This window comes from Ursus arctos, unplaced genomic scaffold, assembly GCF_023065955.2.
Source record: "Ursus arctos isolate Adak ecotype North America unplaced genomic scaffold, UrsArc2.0 scaffold_11, whole genome shotgun sequence".
NCBI lineage: Eukaryota > Metazoa > Chordata > Mammalia > Carnivora > Ursidae > Ursus > Ursus arctos.
The window spans coordinates 12,813,186-12,831,402 of NW_026622775.1; the positions used below are offsets into that span (position 1 = coordinate 12,813,186).

The 18,217-nt window shown below is 35.4% G+C and overlaps 1 protein-coding gene across 1 annotated transcript in view; it reads right to left on the bottom strand.

Moving 5' to 3' along the window:
* The window catches only part of PRSS12 (serine protease 12), a 71,016-nt gene that overhangs the window by 13,489 nt on the left and 39,310 nt on the right, over nucleotides 1–18,217 (bottom strand). The window contains exons 8-11 of the mRNA XM_026499236.4: nucleotides 16,660–16,801; nucleotides 7,266–7,471; nucleotides 3,665–3,743; nucleotides 2,828–2,950 (exon numbers count right to left, since the gene is read on the bottom strand). Of these exons, the coding sequence (XP_026355021.1) occupies nucleotides 2,828–2,950; nucleotides 3,665–3,743; nucleotides 7,266–7,471; nucleotides 16,660–16,801 (550 nt within the window). The remainder of the gene's footprint in view (nucleotides 1–2,827; nucleotides 2,951–3,664; nucleotides 3,744–7,265; nucleotides 7,472–16,659; nucleotides 16,802–18,217) is intronic.

Below are 18,217 nucleotides of genomic sequence, written 5' to 3' on the forward strand. Positions count from 1 at the left end.
ACTATGCTCTCAACATTAGATATTGTCCACCTTCCGCCTCTACCAATCCAGGAATCCAACCTCTGTGCTCGAACACACTTCATGACAGAACTTACTCTTCCTCCCGCATACAGCCCACTCCATCTTGGAATAGTCCTAGTGTTAAAGAAATAAAAAATAAACAACTCTATGCGAAAATGAAAATTAGTTTTTCTCCCATTAACATCTGTGGTATCTGAAGCAACAGGTAACAAATCTAATTCAATTCCACACAATCTCCCCTGTCTGTTTGCCTTCCCTGGCGTATCATGTCATTGTTTTCATGATGCGGCACCCAGAACTGAGCACAGTTCTCTCTGTTTGATAGTGACAATGCTTTTGTCTCTGACAGTAGCTTGAGCACCGTAAGACTAGCAAGGCTCATGGCTGCTGTCTTGCCCCTGTTCTGTCAGTGCTGTCCACGACTGATTGACTCTGTGGGCAACTGCATTACATCACCGACGTGTAAGAAGGTTGCAGGACTCTAAAACTCATGAGCTCTTTTTCACTTGTGCAACGCGTAAGCCACGTTTCCTGGAACTAAAGTCAGCATTTTACTTCTTCCTTATTCCACACTGCTTGTTAGAATCAGCCTATCGAGATCTTTTGCCATCATGGATCCTATCTCCAACATGTGTCCCTCCCAATCTTCTGGCATCCAAAAATATAATTAATTTACCATCGGTGTCTTTTTTCAGTTTCGTGATTAATATGTTGAAAAGGACATGGATAAGTATCCTGTCAATTCCAGTATATTCTTCCTCATCATCATTCTTTAAACATTCAGATCATATTCTATTTTACCCACTAGGCAGGCGGGTCTTAACCATTAGTGTTCTTAAGTATCATCAGAGATGCTTGATAAAAATGCCAACTCCTGAGGCTCAGCTCCAAAGATTCAGTAGATCTCGGGTAGAGGCCCAGGAATCTGGACTTTTGACAAGCTGAATGTATCTAATATTGTGGTAGAAAGACCACACTTTAAAAATGGTGCCCTGAGGTGCCTGGGTGGCTCAGTTAGTTAAGTGGTTAAGCGTCTAACTCTTGGTTCAGGTCATATTCTCAGGGTCGTGGGATCGGGCCCTACCTCAGACTCTACACTCAGTTCGGAGTCTGCTTGTCCCTCCCCATCCCACTCCCCCCTTCCCCCCCCTTGCCCTCCCAACCCTGTGCACTCTCTCATTCTCTCTCAAACAAATAAAATCTTTTTTAAAAAATGGTGTCCTAAACTTTTTTTGATACTATCATATCAGCAATATCAATGTCTCCCTACTCTGGGTTCCTATAACTACATTAAAAACTCTTATCATAGCAACCATCCTTATCTGTCTTGTTCTCCACTATATCTCTAGTGCATGGCATATTCCTGGGAATACTAATTTTTTGTTAAGTTAATGGATGAATATAATCTTTATTATCTGTGCTGTTCATGTAACACATGAATGTATTAAACCCACTGGTATATACATGAACACTCAAACTCAATTATTATCCCAGAAATGACAAAGGCTATGTAAAATATAGATCTGTATCCCCTGTACACTTTACACATGGAAGATTACTCCATAAATATATATCAAAATAGATAAGAGGAACTTACTAAAGATACTAGAAAAAAAAAAGATACATGAGAACTTGGCATACTACATAGTTGTGATAAATAATTGGGTAAAGAATATAATGCTCAATAAAAAGTGCTGGTAAACTAACTATCCATGAAAGTATAAAGTTAGGCTCCTTTCTCATACCATATATGCAAAAATAAACTGTAAACAGATTAAAAACCTAAACACAAAAAGCAAAATTGTAAATTTTCTTAGTGAAAAACTAAGATAATATCTTCATCATGTGGGGCTAGAAAAGGATTTTTTAAATAAAATACAAAAACTTTTATTAAACTTAAAAACCTGACACACTTAAACATATAAAATTAAAATATCTTTATAAGAAAAAGATCTTAAACAAGTGACAAGATATACCCAAATTGAGAAAAGGTATTTGTAACACATAACAACAAAGACTGTGTACACAGAACAAATTTTTAAAATCAATTACAAAAAGACAATCCAACAGAAAAATAAACAAAGGATATAAAGAAAGAATTCATGAAAGAGGAAGACACTAAGCAGGGAAATGGAATTAAAAAGAAATCCAAAATGTCTAAGACTGGCAAAAATTAGAAATGTTGATAGTATCACGTTGAGGTGGGGATTTGAGTAAAGAGGGACTTACACACTGCCAAGATATAAATGGATACAATTACTTTAGAAAGTAAATTAGTAGTGTCAAGTGAAATTGAAATGTGCCCGTACACTAGCAAAATGCTCCCTCATATATGTACCCAATGAGGCACAGAATGGATATCTACTACCACATTGTTTTTTCATAGTGAGAGAATGGAAACCACCTAACTATCCATTAGTAGGGGAATAAATAATCTGTGATGTTGTCTTCCAATAGGAGTTAAAATTCGCATGGCGGTTAAAGTGAACAAAATCTATAGGACAAATTACAAATATACAATGAAGTCTTATGATATCACATAGGAAAAATATAAAACAAATTTTCCCAAAACACATCTTCTCTGCTCCCTATAGTTTGCTTTAATACCGCAGTAGCAAGTAGCTTCCTGAAGGCTCTTTGCACCTTCTGTCACCTCCCCACTTCCACAGTGCTATTGGCACAGATAAGGAAGACTGGTAGCCTGGCTCTGTCACCCCAAGTTTCTAGTATGCTACAGAGAAGGAAGGGATTAGAAGAACTGGCAAATAAGAGCCCAACTGAGTTGTCTGGAAAGGTGGACACATACCTCTTGAAGCAGTGTGCCGCCGTAAGGACCCAGCAGCTACTCAGGAGGGTGGCCCCACAAAGGAGCCTGCCATCTCCATGGGATGACTTTAGCCGGAGGGACACTTGCCAAGGCCAACCGCCCCTAAGAAGAAAGTAAGCCACTTAAGTCCATATAAGGTAAAAAAAAAAGCAAAGAAAAGCTTCCATTAAAACAATGACTCAGAAGGCTTGCAGGTGGGAGAAAAGCAGTATAAAAGAGACCCTACGATGTAAAAATCCCTTCCTACTTTGAAAATGGTGCAGGCACTCTGAGCAGGCACACTGAAGATTTGTTTATAGGCATTTATATGCATCCCACCTATCTCTGACATTCATGGAATCAAGCTGAGTCTTCTTTATACTTCATTGTTTGAAGCATATTTTCTCTCCCCACCACCTCACCCAGGCAGTCTAAAGAAGTATTTAATAAGTAAAGTACTGGTTTTCCATTTGTAAATGCAACAAACAAAAAAATTACATTAAAAAGAGTCAAGTCCAAAACAAATATATTCTAAATTAAACAGATTTTATAGTTACATATTTTTTTCAGACCTCCTGTTAAATTAGTTTCTGCCACATAACTTTTCAGCAACATATCTATTTTATAAGTCAGAGGGTAGCGATCTAAGACCATGGTCTATATAAAGTTAAGGTAGGTCAAAAAAATGTGAAATCTTCAGTGTAATCTGTATTTAATTTAGAAAATTACGTAAGTAAAATAAATCCCTTACATAATAGTAGAAAAACCCCAATTTGTAACACTGTATTACAAAAATAATTCTGTAGTATGGAAAATCTCCTCTGAAGAACCTTTTACCTTAAAGAATTTTTCCCACCAATGATCCGCTTCTGCCGACGGTGCAGTAATCTCACGCCACAAACAGCAGAGAGGGATTCTGAAGCAGACAGAGGTTATTAATCAGACTATCATATTGCTGTTAGTGGGGTAAAGACACAAGTGACACATTTTCTTGCTGCTTCCGTCTCTATTTTAAAATGTCTTCTCAAATTATAGGATACTTTTTCTTATGATAAAAATTAAAAGTCTTTTCATTTAACCAAGAATTCACAAGCAGATCAGGAACTTGAGGAAGTTTCCCATCTTCAGCTTGGACCCTGCCCAGTACATCATCCTATAGGTGCCTACATCTCCTCCTCTGCCGATTTCAGAGACTGTTTCGGAGTGCAGGGACGTTAAACAAAGCAAGAGAATTGCAAAGGAGATACTGGTCTAAATTACCTGCTTTTCATACACAACATCGCCAAGCCATGTCTACAAAATGTAACTTAAAGGAGAAAAGCACATTCTCAGAATGGCATTCTGATCTAAATTCACATTTGCATTTACTCATATAGCATATTAATATAGGGAAAGGGTTTACTAAGGAGTCTCAGTGGCATTTAAGGGAATACAGTCAAACTTCCCAAGATAACACTCGATCAAGAGCACAAAAAAAGAATTAAGAATTAAAATACATGAACAAGTGTTATACAAAAGAAAGTATATAAAGGTTGACTGTTTCAAAAATAATTTTAGAAAGGAGGAGAATCTCTATAGGAGTGTTTTGTTTCCTTGGTTAAGTATATGTTACAAAATATAGATAGAGGGGTGCCTGGGTGGCTCAGTCGTTAAGTGTCTGCCTTCAGCCCAGGGCGTGATCTCGGGGTCCTGGGATCGAGCCCCACATCAGGCTCCCTGCTCCGCTGGGAGCCTGCTTCTTCCTCTCCCACTCCCCCTGCTTGTGTTCCTTCTCTCGCTGGCTGTCTCTCTCTCTGTCAAATAAATAAATAAATAATCTTTAAAAAAAAAATCTATAGATAGATACTGTTTTTCTATCTGTGTAAGAAGAGAAGGCTGAGAATTACGCCAAGACCACGAAAATCTAGTCAACACTAATATTCTCCCATAATAATCAGGTAAAAGGGAGCTCAATAAGGAATCAGTAGTTATTTCTTCAGAGAGAAAAAGGTTCAACAGTGTCTACCAAGATCATTAATTTGCCAGATGATCTCAGAGGCATGCTGTCAAACTTTAATTCTCATCTCTTAGTGTATGAGTCGTCTAGATGACACAGCAAATTATAAGATATTAGAAAAACATAAGTTTCAAATAATGCTCCAAGTCAGGTCAATGTATATAACACCAAAATAAAGAATGATGTAATTAATACTGAGCAAGCAAAACTGAAAGTTTACATCATCCTGGGGCAAGGAACCAGACTGCAAAAATGTAAAATCTATTTAAAGCAGCAAAATCCACTGTTACAAAAAAAAAAAAAAAAAAGAAAGAAAGAGAAAGAAAAAAAGAAAACAAAATGAAGTTCATTTATAAAAGGATCCCATCAGATGACCAATAACCAATGGCTTGAATTTGAATCCCCTTATAGAAGTCACTAGGGAGGTGTCTGGGTGGCACAGTTGGTTAAGCGGGGGACTCTTGATTTTGGCTCAGGTCATGACCACAGTCACGAGATGGAGCCCTGCACTGGCCTCTGCATTTAGCGCCAAGTCTGCTTATCCCTCTCCCTCCCCCCCACTTGTGCTCTTTCTCTATCTCTTAAATAAATAAATAAAATCTGGAAAGAAAGAAAGAAAGAAAGAAAGAAAAAGAAAGAAAGAGAAAGAAAGAAAGAAAGAAAGAAAGAAAGAAAGAAAGAAAGAAAGAAAGAAAGAAAAAAAGAAGTCGCTAGGTCTTGAGCCTCAATAAAAAATCAATAGGTTAATAAGCCAGATTCAGTAATCCAGCTGGTCTAAGATGAAATCTTTTTATTTGAGGTATGGTAGCACTGGAACCATGGAAAGGTATCAAAATAAGTGCTGCTACAACTCTAGGAATTTATGAAAACAAATGTATAAACAATGAAATAAATATGGTATTTCATACTTTAAAATAGGTTTACAAAGGAATATCATGAAAACATTTTACAATTATTGAGTTTTTGTTTTTCTACTGCTTCAGAAATTTGACATAATCCAAAGAATTAGTTATATTTAATTTTTGACTGTAGTTTAAATTATTGAAGGGAATTTAATAAGTTAGGGTATAATTAATACTTATATATAAGTATACTATTTAATAATATTAAATATATAATATGATTTGGTAAGCCAATTATATATATGTGTGTGTGTGTATGCATATATAAAACAAAGCACAAAAGACTATATGTACTCTTCACACTCAGGAGCTCCTCAGACAGTGAAGAATCATATTAACAACATCCAATTTATTTTTGCATTGTCCTTAGCAATTAGAAGATGTTAGAAAATGAGAATGCTCAAATATAGACACCTAATTTTCAGAAAGTCCAATGCATCAAAACTATGAACTTTCAACACACATAAAGAGGTGATTATTCTTTTCATAAAATGTAACCATAGTTTTCTACAAAATAGCTACTTTTTTTATTCATTTAAAACAGTAGTTGGGGCGCCTGGGTGGCACAGCGGTTAAAGCGTCTGCCTTCGGCTCAGGGCGTGATCCCGGTGTTCCGGGTTCGAGCCCCACGTCAGGCTCCTCCTCTATGAGCCTGCTTCTTCCTCTCCCACTCCCCCTGCTTGTGTTCCTTCTCTCACTGGCTGTCTCTATCTCTGTCAAATAAATAAATAAATAAATAAATAAATCTTTAAAAAAATAAAATAAAATAAAACAGTAGTTGTTTCATAAAAGTTACTCTCAGCTTTCAAGGACCTTTCTATTTAAGTATAAAACATCTATTACAGTATTATACTGGAAGATTATTTCTGATTTTCCTTAATATTTTTAAATTTCAGAGAATAAACTCTACAAAAAATAATTTTCTTTTTGCAATTACTTTTAAATTTATCCTGGTTGCTTAAAATATTAGTAAGAGTGGAAGAAGTTCCTTTCTGTGATTCATCTTCAAATTTTCATTTCTTGGGGGGCCTGGGTGGCGCAGTCAGTTAAGCATCTGACTCTTGATTTCGGTTCAGGTCATGATCTCAGGGTGGTAGGATCAAGCCCCACATTGGTCTCTACACTGAGCGTGGAGCCTGCTTGAGAATCTCTCTCTCCCTGTGCCTCTCTCCCACCCTCCTCTCTCTCTCCCCCTCTTAAAAAAAAAATCATTCTTTCTTTTTATGAAGTAAATGTCAATTCTAAATCTTCAAGAATACCAACAAGTTTGACAGTTTTACTATATCCAGAGAAAGAATGGTACAGAAACGGCTGAGAATGTCAAAAGGGCGTGGTGCCAAATCCTGTAAACCCACTCCTGCCCCAAACTCTGCTCCCCATGTAAGCCCCATCCAGTCAAGTTTGTCAGGAACCACTGCCTCCAAATATGAACACGGATTCTATGTAGTCTTATGGAAGGAGATTTTTGTTATCAAAGTACTGCTTATGCTAATGAAGTTAAAAGTGCTCTGACTTGTACAGGCCCCAGAAAAGGTCTTACCTCTATTACTGTCACCTGCTGCCTTCTTGCTGAAATAATCACAAATGACTCCTGCATCTTCGCTGTGGCGGCAGTTATGTCTTCCAATATCTTGTTTGATACAGTCAGCCAGGGACCTCTCGTTTCCTGTGCACTTCACATTGTCCACATGGATGGGTCCTTTTCCTTCCCCAAAATAAGCCATGGTTCTTGCTCTGGCAGGGCCCCTGAGAACACAGCATTCTTGAGGATGTGGAGAATCAGACAATCGTACTTCTGAATACATCACAATATATAGTCTCATTCGATTAACTCTTAAATATGAAAATTAGCATCTATGTGTGCTAAAAAATATTTGTTTCATGACTGTCAAAAAAGACAAAAAGCTTGAAAGAGGGAGTAACTATACCTTCTCTGTTTTCCTACCCCAGAGCTTCCTTATTGCATCAGTTAGTTGCCTCTAATTTAGCTTCTGCTGAGAAAGTCACATTTAATGGCATGTCAGAAATTCATGATAATCTTAAACTCTAGTTTAAGCAGGAAAAAAATCATCTCAAAATTTTCTTGTAGAGATAACACTCTTTTAAAGTTGGTTGAAACTGCCAAGAAAATTATGAGGTTAAATAATAGCTTAGGGAGCCAAAAATTTTAAAGCCTACTTTAGAAATAAAAAAGTCAAAAAAAAAAAAAGTCTAATTTTTAACAGAGAAAGACAAAACCAGGAATCTCAAATAGAAGGAAGACTTATTTTGGTATGTTACTTTTTTGTTGTTGTTTGTTTTTAATTACACAGTACTTCTTTTTAAATACCCAAATACAAAAGCTTTTTTACTGAAGTACTTCAAAAACTAACACCATATTCAAAACTCAATTCCTGATAAATTAATGGCAAAATTATGAAAGGTGAAGTTTTAAATTCTGAATTATAAGTAAAGTATCCTTACAACCTCAGGTTAGGGAAAGACTTATTAAAGAAGGATATACTTTAAATTAAAGGACTAATAAATTCAATACAAATTAAGAATGCTACTTTGTTAAAAAACCACCCTAAGGAAAAGTAAAAGATAAGTTAAAAGGTTGATGCATATATTTGTAATACATATTTATAAATATGTTTTTTGGTGACTACATCCAATAGAGGGGACTATCATACAAAAAAAAAAAAAAGAATTCTCAAAATTCATTAATTTTTTTTTTAAAGAAAACCTAACAACCCAAGAGAAAAATAGGCAAAAAGACAGGTTTTAAATCAAGAGAAATCAATTCATTAAAAACGACAATCTGTACCAGATTTCTCACATCAAAATACAATCTACATAACTAAGATAAAATTATTATACTTTTTTTTTTAATTGCACTTCCTTTTTTTTTTTTTTTAAGATTTTATTTATTTATGTGACAGAGATAGAGACAGCCAGTGAGAGAGGGAACACAAGCAGGGGGAGTGGGAGAGGGAGAAGCAGGCTCCCAGCTGAGGAGCCCGATGTGGGACTCGATCCCGGAACTCCAGGATCACACCCTGAGCCGAAGGCAGACGCTCAACGACTGTGCTACCCAGGCGCCCCTATTATACTTTTCTTATACTTATGTAGGAACTCTAGCAAAGTCGCTCACTGATATGGATTCTCTGATAAACTCATTTGAATGACCCCCTTCAGTGATGAGACCTGGCCTCACACGCTTATGGTTGGCAGCACATTTACTTCAAAACTGGTACAGCTAACTAGTAACTGCTACTCTGACATAATGTGCAAATAAAAATAAGATTGAACTTATTATAAATGTTTATAGTCATGAAGACCCCTGTGCCCAGATGACTCTAACAGTACTCTTAGAGTAAACCTTTTTTAATATGAAACTGATTTATTGATTATAGAAGTAATAAATGCTCATTGTATCAAATTTACAAAACGAAAGTATAAAAAAAAATCCCAACGACACACTGCTAACATTTGGGTATATTCCCTTCCTGTACATATTTATGGGAAAAATACTAACTAATTAATTTTTACTGGTTAAAAAAAGTCATTGTACGCATCAGTAGATCTCAAACTTCAGAGGACTTAAAAGGCCACTTGGGTTGATTGAGTGAGCATATCACCAGCGGGACTTAGAATCCATTTTTTCTAATAAGCCCTACATGATTCCTATTCAGGAAGCTCTGCATCAAACTTTAACACAGCGGCTCCTGGGTGGCTCAGTCTGGTAAGCGCCTGACTCTCGATTTTGGCTCAGGTCATGATAGCAGGGTCTTGCATCACGTCAGGCTCTGCGCTCAGCATGGAGTCTGCTTGAAATTCTCTCTCCCTCTGCCTCTGCGCCCCTCCTCCACCCGTGTGTGCACACGCTTGCATGCTCACTCTGTCTCGAAATAAGTAAAAACCCCTTAAAAGAAAAACTTTAACATAGAAAAATTACAGTTTATTTCCCTGCTGCTGCACATTTACTTTTAAAATTCAAGACTTCTTACAATTATAGATATATACTTAAATATAAATCTTTGTGGATAGCTTAGATTTCTTCCCAGAAGTAGAATTTTTGTTCAACGGGTATAAACATTTTTTAAGGTTCTGGATATATATTGCTGAATACAGGGCAAGTCTTCGGAAAGCAAGTATTCATTTGAAATACATATAACAAAAATGTGATTATTTAAAGAATCAAGTTTTTTCTGTTTTATTTGGTGTATCATACTTCTGATCTGTCTGGAATTTATTTCTTTTTAGTGTTAGTAAGGGATCTAGCTTGATTTTTGTCCCTAAGGTCATTGTCCTAATAACTTTCCCTACTGATTTGAAAGGCTTTTTAATTTAATTATTTATCATGATTGCATGTACATAAGCCATTTCTTGGTCCTTACAGTTCAGTAATCCCCAACCTTGGCAACACATTAAATTACCTTTGGAAGCTTTTAAAATATAAGCAAAACCTGAACGCACCTGATGTCAATTAAAGCAGAATCCACGGGAATGGGGCTGGGCATGGGTAACGTTTTTTTTTTTTAACTCTCAGCATTATTTTAACTGTACAACCAAGGTTGTTAACCACGGGTGCAGTTAGTGTAATTGACTTCTTTCCTGTTCCTGTGCCAGTACCACATGGATATGATTTCAGATGAACCCAGCAATCAAGTCTCTCTCCCCACCCCCCACCCCCGCCAAATACACCAAGAGAAAGAAAAGATTTTTATGAGGACAGCATTTAATGGATAGATTAATTTCTATTTTGTCTTCCCTTCAGCATTGTGGCATATCACTTATTAGCTCTTCTACCTTTAGCAAAGATTTACCTTTTTTCACATAGGTCTCAATTCTTGTGATTATTTCTAGTCATTTCTTTGTTTGGTTTTTGTTTGTTTGTTTTCGTACCATCTAAATGATTTTTTTTCCTTTTGTTTTCTACCTAGCTTATAGGAGCTATTGCCTTTTAAGAATATTTATGTTGTACATGATTACATTAATAAGCACCAGTGTCTTTCCCATTGATTCTCTTGGGTTATTTAGGTGGAATATCATATTCCTGGGACAATTTTGACTTCCTTTTCAATACTGATACCTCAATGCTTAATGATAGTGGGAACTTCAGATAGTACTGAGTCAATGCAGTAATAGCAGGCACTCTTGGTTTATTCCTGTTCGATGTAGTTTTATTTTATTCTAAGCTTCCTAATAGATATAAGGAAGGAATGATGATTCCTAAAATGTAACTTTTTACCATTACTAACTGATCAAATTTGTTTTCATTTATGGATGACACACTAGAATACATTAATTGCAATAGATGAGATGGGGTATAGTTTTCTCTGTGTGTGTGTGTGTGTGTGTGTACTTAGACTATGTAGTCTTGAAATCAATTTATATTAGCCTCATTAAATGAATGAAAAGATTTTCATCTTTTTCTTGCTCTGCAACAATTTATATAACTTGGGACTTATCTGAACCAAAGATTGGTCAAAACTCTTGACCAATCTTCCATGATCATTAATCTATTTGGGTTTTCTATCACTTTTCATAATCATATTTTTGTTGAAAATGTGGTTTCCCAGATAATCGTCCATTTCACCTAGATTTCCAAATTTATTAGCTAAAAGTAATTCACAGTACTCTTCTACAGTTTTTTTAACCTTCTGTGTATCTGTGCTTATATGACTTTTCTTTCCTCCAATGTTTACTTGTATTCTCTCTCCTTTTTCTGAGTTGGAATTGCCACAGATTGCTTATTTTAGTAATCATTTTTTTAAGCATTTTATTTATGAGAGAGAGAGAACACAAGCAAGGGGAGAGGCAGAGGGAGAACAAGAAGCAGACTCCCCACTGGACAATGAATCCAACTTGGGACCTGATCCCAGGACCCTGAGATCATGACCTGAGGCCAAGGCAGATGCCCAACCAACTAAGCCACTCAGGCTCCCCTTTAGTAATCATTTTTAAAAATAGAAATAATTGCTGATAACGTGGGTGTGTACTATAAAGCAACCTGAAATTCAAATAGTCATAATTCAAAGAAAATAAGAAATTAATAGCATTCTGAAGTTAAAATCCCAGGTGATTCTCATGAGTTTGGGAGGTGAGGATGACAAGTAACAGTATGCACAATGTCTTGATATTTTTCAGCAAGAGAAACTTACAGATAATAATTTTTTAAATCTTAAGAAAATATGCCAGCATGTTTGCTAAAAATTTAAAGACAACTTCTAGTAAAACAATAAGAATGCTGAATGTCCAACCACTAGAGAAAGAATGAAATAGAAAATTGTGTTGCTTGCAAATCAAAAAACAGAAGGTTACACAAAGAACAGAAAAACAGCATGATAAATACCATAGACGTACATGACAGGTAGAAGTAAACATATAGACTTAGACAGAATTAGACTCATTAAATAAACAGAATTAGACTCATTAAATAAAACAAAGGATGATTTCTTAGAAATTTATCAATTTAAGCACTAAAACAATGTACCATTTTAGATACATCAACAGATAGAAATTAGAGAACATTTAAACTAATAAAAGTGCATGATTAAATAAAGACATTCTCAACAACATAGTAGAATCTAAAAAATTTCCTGTGACTGTCTTTTTTTTTTACAATTAAGGACTGTGTCATCTTTAGAAAAAAGGGAAGAGACTTCCCACTGGGCTGTGGGCATGCAGTAATTCACAGCAGACAATTTCAAAGAGACGGTAGACTCCAATATGTTAGTCAGCCTTTAAACTGGGCGTTTAGTGCTCCTGGGAATAGAAGATGACCTTCCCAGTCATATGGGCTTTAAGGGAATCAATATTCAGATTCTCAAATTACATGTGTATTCTCACCTAAAACTGGTCTTGCTGAAATCGAAATCAACTTCTCTTTCAAAATTTTCCTTCTACTACACAAAAGGAAGATATATTTTTCACTCATCCCAAATCCTACCACAGTGCATTGCTCCAAGATTTAAAAGCCTCCCAAGTGGACAAAAGAACAGTTCAAAATATATGATAGCAATGAAGCCTCCTTTAACAAGCACCATAAGCCCAACCCATCAATCTAAGTTAGAAATGGGAGCTTTATTCAGCTTTTATTTCCTATGTTTAATAATTTTTTTATCAAACTTTTGTTTTTGTTGTCTTTAATCAGTTGTGTACTAGAAATCATAAAATCCAGAGAACCTGTCAGGAGGATTTAATTTCTCTCTCTCTTGCTCTCTCCATGTGTGTTCACAGACAGACAGACACACACACACACACACACACACACACGTGTAAGTATGTATATATGTATATACTCACATACACACATTTTTTAAAAGCATAATAACATTAGGATTCTGTGGAGAAGGAACATTTTAAATACAATTTCAAGGAAAAAAAGGAACTATGTAAAATTTCTGAAGGTCAAAAAAGAGCTTGTTCATGTATTTTTTAAATAGATGACAGAGGGCATCAAGTCACTATGATACTGATACTCCATTGGATTATAATTAAGAGTGATATAATTGTTCTATTTTTAAATGTCATACACAAATATGCCAGAAATTAAATCCTTTGCATCAATTTAATTATAAGATAAAAACTAGATATACTTAATTTTAGGTCTCTACTAACTCAGTAGGGACACACTATTTTGTAGTTTCTTTTAAGGGATACTACAGTAAATATGCACTTTAAGAACAATGCCATCTTGAAAACATATGCTAATAGATTCAAAGTTCAAATACAACGGAATTTCCATCACAATTATTTAGTGTATCTTAAAAAGTGTAACTGATATCAACACATTCTCTCTCTCTCAACCTTCTAAAAATACTATGCTGATCTGCTGGACTTGATATATATTATATTATATTATATTATATTATATTATATTATATTATATCATATTACAGATATTATGTAACTTGTAATACATAATAAAATAATGCCTTTTACTTTCTGTTTACTCTAAGGATATCTACATTAGTTAACCATTCATATTTCCTGGTTTTTGTTTATTCATTTTTGTTTCTCCCATTGTGGAAATGCTTTCTAATGCTGTTTTGATTCTCAGTATTTCCAAGGATGAAGCCTCACATATAATATAGCTGGCTGGGGGACAGATCTCTGGAACTCCTATTAATAAGACCCAAGCCTTTTGACAGCTTAAAAGTTTTCTGGATTGATTTCTATAAACAAATGCCTTATTAAAGATTTTTAACAATTCAAAGTAGACCTAGGGGAAAAAATCTACTCTAGTCACATGCTTGTTTATAATTATATATATGTTATTATATGTAACCCATTTCCCTTAGTGGGAAATTATAAAAACATTTAAGCATGTTTAGATTGAACAAATATTCAAATTATTCTCATGTAAACATTTTTAGGTGGTAAATTAGAGATTATGCACTAAAAGATTATCCAATTTGTTATAATAACATTAAATTACTGATTTACTTATTAAGAGATTTTTTTTTTAAGATTTTATTTATTTATTTGTCAGAGAGAGAGCACAGCAGAGGGAGAAACAGGCTCCCCACCGAGCAGGGAGCCCAACACAGGACTCAATCTCGTACCCTGGGATCATGACCTGAGCCAAAGGCAGATGCTTAACCAACGGAACCACCCAAGCATCTCAAGAGACTTTATTTTAAAGAAACAATTATGGGGCACCTGGGTGGCTTAGTCAGTTAAGCATCTGCCTTTGGCTCAATGTCCTGGGATCAAGCCCTGCATCAGTCTGTCCACTCAGTGGGGAATCTGCTTCTCCCTCTCCCCTCACCCCACTCATGCTCGTGCTCTCTCTCTCTCTCTCCCTCTCTGAGATAAATAAAACCTTAAAAAACAAACAATTACAAAGTAAGATCTTTCAATGCTTTTCTTGATAATTCTTACAGAAATATTATTGAAATTTGCTACAAATTGTGTTCACTTAATCTATATTATTTCTTACCTAAATTCACCATTTCAGTTAAATGTAAAATGGACTAATTGATGATAAGTAAAAAGCAATGAAAAATGTAGAAAGAAGCCAAGGTGAAAATGCATTGATGGATATGCTTATGAACTTTTTCTCTCTTTAAACTTGACTTAGACACACAACTAAAGGATCAAATTTGATCTTTCCCTTCATATTTCCAAAGATAATACTAGGTTTCCTGGATTATTCTAATAAAAATACAAAAGTATGGCAAAGTAACTAGTCTCAAACAGCCATATACTTTCATGGCTGATTTTGGATAAATTCACGGTGAATGCAATGTAAGAAAAATATATATTTCAAATAAAGAAAGGAGTATTAGATACATAGTGAGCAAAGGAAACTTAAATCATTGGCAAAGTCCACCTAGACATCTAGACAACCAATCTGAATACTGAAAATCTGTATCGCAAATAATGGACCCATTTACCACAAGACAATTGGAATTGCAACTAGGTCCAAAACTGAGCAGTAAATTGAAGTAGTATCTGGGTAACCAAAAACAAACTTTGAATTAAAAATTTAGAAAAGGCATTTGAATTTTTATTAAATTAGAAATACTATTTTTTAAGATTTTATTTATTTGAGAGAGAGAGAGCACACACATGGGGGGAGGGGCAGAGGAGGGCAGAGGGGACGGGAAAGGGACAAGCAGACTCCACCAGAGCATGGAGCCCAAGGAGGGCTTGATCTTACAACCCTGAGATCATGACCTGAGCCGAAATCAAGAGTCGGATGTTTAACCGACTGAGACACCCAGGCACCCCAAATTAGAAATATTTTTAAAAATAAAAATATATTCTGCATAGGAATGACCAGTTAAGTTTATCAATATCTAAGATATGCATAGATGTATAATTAAACATATTTTTAAATCCAAACCGATATTAGTTATCTACCATGAGCTCGTCAATTTATGCATATTTGCTTAAATTTCAAAACCTCTAAACCGTAACATGTTCCATATATTTGCAGCTGCCAAATCAGTAATGCTCACAGTGCTTTCACAGTCATCTGCAGACATGCTCAAGGCCTCAAAAAATGTGCATTGCCCAGCTGAGGTCTCACAAGAAGGTAATCTGCTTATTTTTTTCAGCTCTCTCAAACTGGAACAAGCGTCCTTTTCCCAGACTATTGAGTGCCATGTTTTTCTCACTACAACTTGTGCCTCAGTGAAGCCTATCGAACACCTGTATTTTCTCCAGAAAGCTCACCACAGCCTTCTTGCTCTCAGGAATGCTGGAGAGCACTTGAGCACTGAGCATCAGCAGCATTTTAAACAGTGAAATCATCAACCAAAAAAGCCAAAAAATGCAAAAAAAGAAAAAAAGATACTAATGGATCAAAATGTACAACTGTTTGCAAGTTTGAAAGCTAAAACAAGAGGGCAGAGCATCTTCTTCAACCTTAATTCTAGAAGCAATGGCTCAGTATTTGTTAATATAGTGTTCACTGTGACTTTAGAGAGTGTATATACCATGGATAAGGAGAAATAACCACAATTTCAGTAACTCCAGAGTCTCTTAAAAGGCTACAGCGTTGAAACCTAAATCATAGAGAAAAGGTTACCACCTTTCCCTGACACAAGCAGTATTATGAATAGTCGAGAATTATTAAACTATTTGCTATTAGATAAAAGCTCCTTTTTTTTTTGTGAGTAAACTCTAGGCCCAACATGCGGCTTGAACTGGGGACCCTGAGATCAGGAGTTGCATGCTCTCCCAACTGAGCCAGCCACGTGCCCCAAAAGCTATATTTCTTATGTAACAATGTATATTGCTTCTGGGAAAACAGAAAAATTTAATTTAATTGTGTGTCTTAGTATTTCTTAATAATTTGGAATCAAGTCAGCATGCTGCCAGTATTTTCAATTGATTCGTAGAAATTAATTTTAGGTAAGAAATAACTCATTAGAACAAACCTAAAAAGTCAGAAATGCTCATCAAGTAACCATCACAAATAATTCAGTTTTTCTTACTTGTAGCCAAGTTGACGACAGATCACAGTTGCATCTTTATCAGTCCACCCATCATCACAAATTGTTCCCCACTGGCCATTGATGAAAACCTCCACTCGTCCTTCTTTCTTATTTTCTCCATCCATCAGTCTGATAGGAAAACCTAAGTAATGATTCGAAAGTATTAGAAAAGCCAAAACAGCAAACTGATGTTAAAGTATGAGCGACTTTATAAAATACAATTCATTTTTTATATCAACTATAAAATCAGCTGGGTAATACAAGAGTGAGAGAGAAGTATTAATAAAAAGCTGTACCCCAGGGATGTACTGTATGGTGACTAACATAATAAAAAAAGATTTAAAAAAAAAAAAGCTGTATCCACTTCTGCAGTATCTTTTGAAGACTTGGAGTCACTCACTTGCTCAACTATGAATTCCCAGCACTTGGAACAGTGCCTCACATACAGAGGACATGCAGTAGCTGTTTGCAGAATGAATGAATGAATGAATGAATGAATGAATGAATGAATGAATGAAAAGCACTGCAAAATTGTGAATGGTCTTATTTTATTACCACTCATTTCTAAATAGTAAAAGAGATTTCCTTATGTTTTTGTTCCATGCCTGCTCATCTATCCTTGAACATAGCTAGAAATTTATACTCTAAAGGTGAGATAATTAGGAAGGCATAAATATATATACCCTTGACATGCATCGGTAACTTGAATGTGTAGGGGGAAAAAAAGAAAGGAAGACAGCTATCAAGGACAATTTCCATTTCAGCCTTCCTATTTACTGATGTTTCTAAAAGAAGGGCTTAAGGAAAAAAAATTACTAAGATTTCAAAGTTGGATGGAGATGTTATGTATAGTATGGTGAGTATAGTTAATAACACTATATTTTATATTTGAAAGTTGCTGAGAGTATATCTTACAAGTTCCCAACACAAGAAAAAAAATTTTTGTAACTATGTAAGGTGATGGGTATTAATTAGACTTATTGCAGTGATCATTTCACAATACATACAAATATCGAATTATTATGTTGTGCACCTGAAACTAATATAATGTTATATGTTCATTATACCTCAATTTTTTTAAATGCTGAAGCTAAAAAATAAAAATAATAAAAATTAAAACAAAAAAAGTCGTTCTATTTTTTTTTAGTTGAGAAACTGATCTCTAGCAAATTGAGGTTTATCTAAGTTATGCAAATAAAGTCATCTGTCGAATTTCACATATCTCTATCGACATCAATAAATATGGTGCTATTTAACCACGAGCTCTCACTGCACCTTGCATACTGTCCTGGGTTGAACTGTGAGGTCGTTAGGGTGGGTCCTAATCCACTATGACTGATGTCCTCATAAAAAGGGAAGATTTGGACACTGAGATACACAGAGGGAAGACTATGTGAGGAGGCACAGGGAGAAGACGGCCATCTATAAGACAAGGAACAGAGCCTTCCCTCTTAGCCCTCAAAAGGAACCAATCCTGATGGCCCCTTGATTTTGGACCCCAGAAATGTGAGACAACATACAGCTGTTGTTTAAGCCATCCACTGTGTGGTGCTTTGTT